General features: G+C 32.1%; 1 protein-coding gene across 1 annotated transcript; it reads right to left on the bottom strand.

Moving 5' to 3' along the window:
- Positions 1-3,485: 3,485 nt before the first annotated feature.
- Positions 3,486-5,021, bottom strand: LOC131056602 (uncharacterized). Its single transcript, XM_057990905.2, has one exon. It carries the CDS (start codon positions 5,019-5,021, stop codon positions 3,486-3,488), a length of 1,536 nt encoding a protein of 511 aa, XP_057846888.2.
- Positions 5,022-8,115: the final 3,094 nt, after the last annotated feature.

Here is an 8,115-nt window from a genome sequence, read left to right as displayed (position 1 = left end):
TAGATAAAATATATCAAGTAGTTTCAAGTGATCAAATCACATATTTTTTTATGTTGTTTTGAGAATTTTACACTTACACATGATGCCAAAAAAGCAAAGCAATCTATGAGTCATGCATAAAACATTTCACATTAAAATTACATGCTAATCCCATGTCCCCATGCATTTGCTTAAGTCTATTTTCTGCTTAAAAATAAGCATTGAAAGTGTTCCCATGGAATTTTTTAATTAGAGGGAAAGGATAATTTGAAATCTTTTCCTAGTTTTGTGGAGCAGCGGCTGCTTAATAATAAAAAATAAGCTGGAAAAAAAAGGAGGGGTTGGAAATAAGCAGCACCTGCTTATTAAAAAAATGACACATGGCTTCACCAAAATTTTTTCCTTTCCTTTTTATTTGCGTTAAATTTTGCTTTTAAATTTTATATATAAAAAATATTATTTAAAAGTGTCATTTAAGAAGGCTGCTTAAAAATAAGCACAATTTTTTTATGCATGAGGTCACCAGCTCCACAAATTGTTGCAGCCACATGAAAACGTGCCCTAAGTATATTGAAAGAATAACCATTATTGAATATGTTACCTTGAAATGAGTAAGAAAAGCTTCAAAGCATGTCTCAAAAATCTATGAATAAGATAAGCATGCATCATCAAAGAATGACTACGTGACTGAAATATTTTGCAATAAATTCACTTGGATATATATTTGTTTTAATTATGGTCTAGGTAGGAACTTAGATAACAATAAAGGGTTTCTTAAGCCTATTTAATAAGTCTATTTTATTAATATCTTACATTTTGTGTTGATAGGAATATACATTGTGTTCATAAAGTATTTTTTTAAGGTATGTAAATTCATTTTGCTTTCATTAGAATTACTTTATTTTCAAATAAATTTTTCTTTACAAATGTATCTTCCGTAGAGATCTAATAGCACACTAGAAAATTATTTGATATTGATTGGTTATGGATATGATACTCCATCATAATAAGTGGTTTATATTTAAAATAAATTTAATTACCATTTCTTTAGTTATTAATGTTTTGATACTCTTTGATACCATTTTAGTCCAAGTGTTGCATTTTGAGAATTTAAACTCGAACAAGAGATTATCATATTTATTCTAATGCTCAATAACATTAATTCTATATCTATTCTCTTATAGATAAAGCATAACTCAATTAGGTAACAAGTTACACATTTTACAAAATCTAGTGAAATTTTCTCTTAGGAGAAATTGTTTTTTTAGCACTATATTCTTTAATTTAGATTTTTTCTATGATGAAATTTTTTATTTATATTTTGAAAAGATATTATAGCTTTGTATTTGTTTTTTAAATGTAAGGGCATTAGAAGTATCTTTACATCAAACTATATCATATATGAATATGATGCAATTAATTTTTTACAATCATCAATTTTATTGGCAGCTCTATGTAACACTTAAAAAAATTAAAATTAATTTGAGCTTCCTACTAAAAATCTATGTAACACATTAAAAACTAAAATAAATTTGGGTTTCCTACTAAAACTCAATAGTTACATGCCTTAGAAGGGCAATGTTATTTTACTAATGTAAAATTATCATTTTAGTTATTCTATAGGTGGAGTGCATTTTAGATAAATAGAAAAGTGACAGCTACTAACTGATAGTCATTGTGATTTCAAGTCTTGTTAAAAGTTAATAATTAGTATTTAAAATTCTTTCCAATTTTTTAAAATCTTCATTTTAAAACTACTTGTTAGCTTTTAAAAATGGATATATCTCGACATATTTTACATAATTTTTTTAAAATATAGGCATGCTAGTTAGTAAGCCTTAAATATTTTGAAGTTTTGTGCAAAACCTTAAGGTGTTTCTACTCTCATTAATAGAGATTAAAGGATATAATAAAGATTGGTCATGTGGGATTTAAGGGGGATATGTAAATGCAATGTTCCTTACTATTTTTTTAAAAATCTCATAAGAAGTAATAAATGAGTTATGCTAGAAATATTTGTTGCACATATGAGTCTTATTTGTCATTGATGTCAAACTTATTGGTAGTCCAATTATTGGTGCTACTACGAAGTCAAACTTATTGGTGGTTCGGTTGTTGGTGCTATTGGTTTGATTCCTAGTTGTTGATTTCTAGTCTTGTTGGTGGTTCCGTTATTGATCTAAAAGTGTAATGATGTAGAAATATATGGTCTAATATTTTTCCTAGTTAAAATCCTTGATATTGATTGTATCTGGATGTTGGTTTGGATGTTTGTCAAATGTTATGTAATGATGTAGAAGTATATGGTCTAATATTTTTCCTAGTTAAAATCCTTGATATTGATTGTATCTGGATGCTGGTTCGGATGTTTGTCAGTAAGTGATGTTATGCTGACTTGTATGTAGATTTTGTGCATAACAATGCATTCTAGAATATGTGGATATGCTGTTGGAAACTGTAAGTGTTATGGATGGTGAGTGTTGATGATAAACTAGGTTTCTGAAAGCTATATGTCTTTTTCCTTGGTTTGGAAATTGCTCTGGTATGAGATTTTTAATTTTTGAATAAGGCAGTGCAGATTTATTACATATAATTCAATTGTATATCTAAAATAAAGTATATATCTTTAATAGTAAATTTTAATTTGTGACTGATAATAATCTATGTACGATTTGATCTATGTTTATTGTTTCTTTATTTTTTAATTTATCATTCTTTTTCTAGATCAAGCTGACATAATCTTAAATTCAGCTTTTTTATTTTATTTTTTCAAATTTTACATATTTTTAATTATTCTTATTTTTTATATTTAGAATTGTACATATACATTGACCTAAAAAGATAATTATTTAAAATATTCAGTTTTACAATTAAAATGATAGAAGTAATTGTTTGTAATTAGATATAAGATCAAATATTTAATTTGAAATATTTAAAGGAAAGTATTGAAATAGGTTGGAAGCTAATTTAAGGTTAAGAATATCATTTCACATAAAAGATTAGTTATAACCTTATTTGATACCAAGAACAGAGAAAGTAACAATAATAGTAGCAATAATCAGTAATAAAACCAGTTCACTTACTGATTCCTCTTAATTGACACAATAAGAAATTGAAAATTTATGATGAATAACAGCACACTGCTCTGTATTTAAAGGCGGGATGCTCTGTTTTTTGAATAGAGATTTTCTTTTGTTGCAGCTGAAATAAAAAAAATACAATACCTAATTAAATACAATGTCACAGCCTGGGAAAAGCATTTGTAGCATTTTCATGCATCGCACAGCTCTCTGAAAAACTGGCAGATTAACATCAAAACCAACAATACATTACTCTCTAAGCACAGCATGCATGTATCATGCTTTATTCGCTAGATAAGCAAAGCCCTAAACTGAATGTTAACTAAAGCTTAAAAAAGCACACTGAATCTTAACTCACACTCTGAAAAAAACTGAATGGCGGATTGGGAGCTCCGATGGAACTGCATGTTCATCAAGAAGTCATCGTCATTTTTTAACATTACGATGGGAACATTTAAACAAAGTTAATGGCGTAGCGATGTCGATGTCATACTTCTTGTAAACCTTGGTCCATAGCATGCAAATACGTCTCCTGTCAATTAGAGGGAGGCTCTCAACAACGTTAACAGCTGCTTTATCAAGCTCCCCAAGTTGTCTTTCAAGTTGTCCAAGTTTTCTTGGTCTTTCGCAGCACAATTCTGCCATGATTGGTAGCCATGTTGTGAGAAAAGAAATTCGAGAATCTCTTGAAATTATTATCTTTCCATCTCCTATGGCCTGCATAAACCAGGTTATAGTGAAGGACACATCTTCCCGAAATTCTTGGCACATGGACCTCTTCTCCCTAAATTCTGCACCTTCGCAAAAAACAATGAATGCCTTCATATGCTCCGTAAATTTTGGATCTTCACAAAACTCAATGAATGCAGCTTTCAGTACCGCTTCGTCACATTGCTCAATAAATTTAAAGACCGACCTTAGAAATAATGCATTAGAAAAAACGGTCGATGATTTGAACGGTAGCTCATCAAGTTTCCCATAACAGAATTCTTTCACGATCTGTAGCCAAGTTTTGAGAAAAGAAATTCGAGAAGCTCTTGAAATTATAATCTTTCCGTCTCCTGTAGCCTTCATAAACCAGATTATAGTGTAGATCACAACTTCAACATTTTCTTCTAGGTGATTGTACTTATATTTGGGTATCTTCACCACATGGTTATTGAATACAGAAGGGGATGTCTTCACTACCTCATTCCATTCCCTAACACGCTTAGTACATTGTATATCTTCACAAAAAGCTAGGTATGCAGCTTTGAGTATCTCTCCGTCACAATGCTCGATAAATTTGAAGAGCAAGCTTATTGTTGGGAATTTAAAAGAGCCAATGGCTGATTTGAACTCTCGCAAAAGCACACCCCCACATACTTTAATATCTTTAGATGTATTTCCTTCGAATATGCCCATTATATATTTCTGTGCGTTTTCCACGTTTGTTTCAGTTGCCTGCCCGTCTTTAATAAAAGAAAACAGGAGATTGATCATCCTATGCTCCAAAATTCTATGGTCCACGCCTTCCTTATCAAACCTTGCAGCTAAATCTGGTAAAGGTTTCAATCCCAGAGAAGAGAGCACATTTCGAATTTGGAATTCCTGCTCCGCATTCCAACGAACAGCTTCCAAATATTGCATGCATTTTTTGATGCACACATCAACCAACAATTCAGAAGCAACTGAAAGAAGGGTGAGGCATTCCTCAACATTGGAGAAATACACAGGCTCGTCATACATGAATTGAATGCATTTTAAATAGTCATCGAAGTTATGAGAAGTGGTTACACTTATTTTGGTTGGTTTACCGGATGACCAGCGCTCTGACATCATGACTTGAAAAAACTCTGATCTTTTGAGAATCGGAGAATGGAGATAAACTGGATTTCTTTGGTATTTCTCGCCATTTAGGCCTGTCAACCACAATTTCAAATCTGCAGAGGTGTTATCTCCCCATCTAAACTGACCTTCCATATTCACCCCGACGACGCTGGCCTATGTAAATCTCCGCATGTAAGCAGCTCTCATACCATGTAACCCAAGTGCGTACTATTTCATCAATATACAAGATGCATTGATCAGAGGTGAGTACAAATGTATCAAGCTTTGCTTATAAAGAGAAAAGCAAGAGAGGGAGCACCAATGAGGTGTCAGGGTAGGTACAACAACTTGACATAAAATATTAGATGTAGGTAATAAAATAATATTAAACTCTAACTAATTGCCTAAAAAATATTATATGTTGGTTATCTTTTAGTGAAATTTAAGTAAATTTAAATAGACAACTATTTACTCCCACATTTTTTTGGTTGGTTCCTTACTATTTGGATGATCTACATTTTTATTTTTCTAATATAGTAACATGTGTTTCATGTGTTTGTATTTTTATATTTTAATAACTATTAATAATATATTGTAAACATATAAAATGTATTTTCATATATATGTTTGTATCTTCATTTACATATATACTTATTTCCTATCCTCACTATTAAATTTGTTCATTCCTATTTATAAAATAGAACATTTATTCCATTTATTAATGTAACAAAATATGTTAATTTAAAATGAGCGGTTTTTTAAGTTCTCTTTAGAGTGTGTGAATTTGAATAGGGAAAAATAAAAGATCTATATTAATCTCATAGCACAACCAAATAAAAATAGATTGATTTGCACCAAGTATTTTTACAAAGGAAATGAGTAAGAACCTACCAAAGATGAGATCAACATATCATATCTATGGTCGTAATAATTAGAACCTCAAGAAAATATTTATATGAGAAGCCTAACCCTGAATGAGTCACACCGAATTTGAAATGTGAATTCATCCATGCTAGAAAATCTCAAGTAAAGAAAAAGAACATTAATCATGGAAATGCGTTGTCTTCAACAATAAATTTCATATGTCAAAATTTCAAAACTGATTTTTTTTGTAAACCAAGTTCTTTATTGATTTTCAAAGGCTTTTTTTCTAAAATTTCCCTTTGCATCGTTTAACTTAAACTTTTTGAAGTAGGACAAACTTGTCTCAAGTCTTAAATAGCTAAATTCTTATTGGAACTCAATTAGTATAAACTAGTCCATCTACAAACTAGACATCCAAAAAAACTCCTTTATTGTACTTCTGTTGTACTTCTTGAATGAATCATAAATTTGGAGGCATTCTTTCATAATAATCAGCTAAAAATAGAGAGAGAAAAAGCTTGATGACATCTCCATTTAGTGAAGAAAAATACTTATCATGGGAATATGATCAGAGAGGATGCTAGAAATTCATGTAGAGGTGCTTAAATCCACCCATGATTGCTACCAGTTACTAGAGCCTCTTTGTTTCAAAAATAGTTGAAGGACAGATGTGGGTACACCCTTTGTTGACACACAAGATGATGCCCATTGACTTGGTATCTTCACGCTTCAAGATTTATTTTGAAATATCCACATTTTATACCAAATATTTCATGGCTTGCATGGGAACTAAAGTTAACAGCTGCAGGGAAGCAATAAAACAAGAAAGTAACCATTGCATCTCATTCAGGTGCAAGCACTAATATCAATTATTTAGGAATATCTCTAAGAATAATTTTAATTTCTTTTCAGTTTATTTTAAAATTGAAATGTCATTATGTGTTAAATGGATACATCCACATTGAAAGAAGCATATAATTTAAAAAAAAAAACTCCTATTGGTTGATCAATGATAGAGCAACAACCACATACTTCGCATACCATGACTATCTTGAAGTTGGAAATCATCTTAATCTCATGGTTTTTTTTTGGTTGATAAAAGGCAGAGCAGAATAATATATTAATTTTAGCTTGAGAATTTACACCTTGAAACCACATATTTCTAAAATGGCCCAGTAGGGCCTAAAAACTGTGAAAATAAAGCTATGTCCATGAGTATGCATAGAAAAAGAAAACCACATCCAAAGCCCTAAAATCCTTTGAACTCAAAGTGGGATTTGAGTGCTGATAAACATTCATTTATCCTTTTCATAAAATCTATTAAATCTTTTTCAAAATTTATTAGTCTAATGCTACGTTAAAGTTTCATTGTAAGTTTAAAATTAATAGAGAAATAGAAAAGAGCCAATTATGTGCTCTGTAATAGCCTAAAAAAAGAACAAACCAAATGAAAACCTATCTGTTTAATCCTCTCCTCGAGGCATGGGCAGAGGAATTTGGGGCACAACCTCTTTCGAGACCCCTTTTGTGGAGGACGACCCCTTCCTCAACCAGAAGCATGACTGGTACCTCGGCAACCACCTCATCTACTGTGCTCCGCTTGAGGACCCTCTACTTCTGTTTTGGGAGGCAGAATACCATTGAGTCTGGCAAACTGTAGGAATTCTTCTTCCCTGTCCATGTCCTCTGAATTATCCCCTAGAAACCTCCATTTTAGAAACATGAGGGCCATACCAGCAAAGGATCTGTGCTTTTGTACGTCCTTTCTTGTTAGGTCTAGTAGAAAAGGATAGAATTTTATCAGCTCTCCTGAGACATTGAAGAGGATTCTCTCACTCGGACGTGGAGTGCCAGAGTCATGTCATGCTTTGTTTAAGACTTCTTGCAATTCAAGCAAGATGTCTCCTGGGAAGAGTTGTCTGGTGAGGTTCCAGGCTTCCTGTTTATCAAGATTGAGGTCCATCAGGGAGGCGACAAAATGGGATGAAATGCTCATATTATCTCGGGGGTATTATTCTCTACTGATATGCCCACTACTAAGAATGAGCTTAATGGCTAGGATGACTGTTGGCTCAGGAACTAGGAGGAGCCTCTTCAATCTTAGGTCCGTGATTTGTCTGAAAGAGACTTAGCGGGTTGAGGCAGAGAGAGAGATGGGGGTATCTGATCCAAAGCAAGAGATTGATCTGGGGTAGACACTCATTATAAACCCAAACAACTCCTCCCCAGATATCATTTAGAAACATGTAGTAGCTTTATCTTTTGTGAAGATGGTTGCAGAGAGAATCTGGTTGATAGTCTTGCGAAGGAAGCCAAATAAAAACTAATAAACATTGTCTTCAAAATGCATTTAATGCTAAATGCCTTGCAATGAATTTTCCTG

Source organism: Cryptomeria japonica, chromosome 10, assembly GCF_030272615.1.
Source record: "Cryptomeria japonica chromosome 10, Sugi_1.0, whole genome shotgun sequence".
Classification (NCBI taxonomy): Eukaryota; Viridiplantae; Streptophyta; class Pinopsida; order Cupressales; family Cupressaceae; genus Cryptomeria; species Cryptomeria japonica.
This window is presented reverse-complemented; position numbering and strand designations above follow the sequence as displayed.

What these genes read in the sequence shown, in the direction of transcription:
- LOC131056602 (XM_057990905.2), bottom strand. Translation starts at nt 5,021, where the DNA reads ATGGAAGGTCAGTTTAGATGGGGAGATAACACCTCTGCAGATTTGAAA.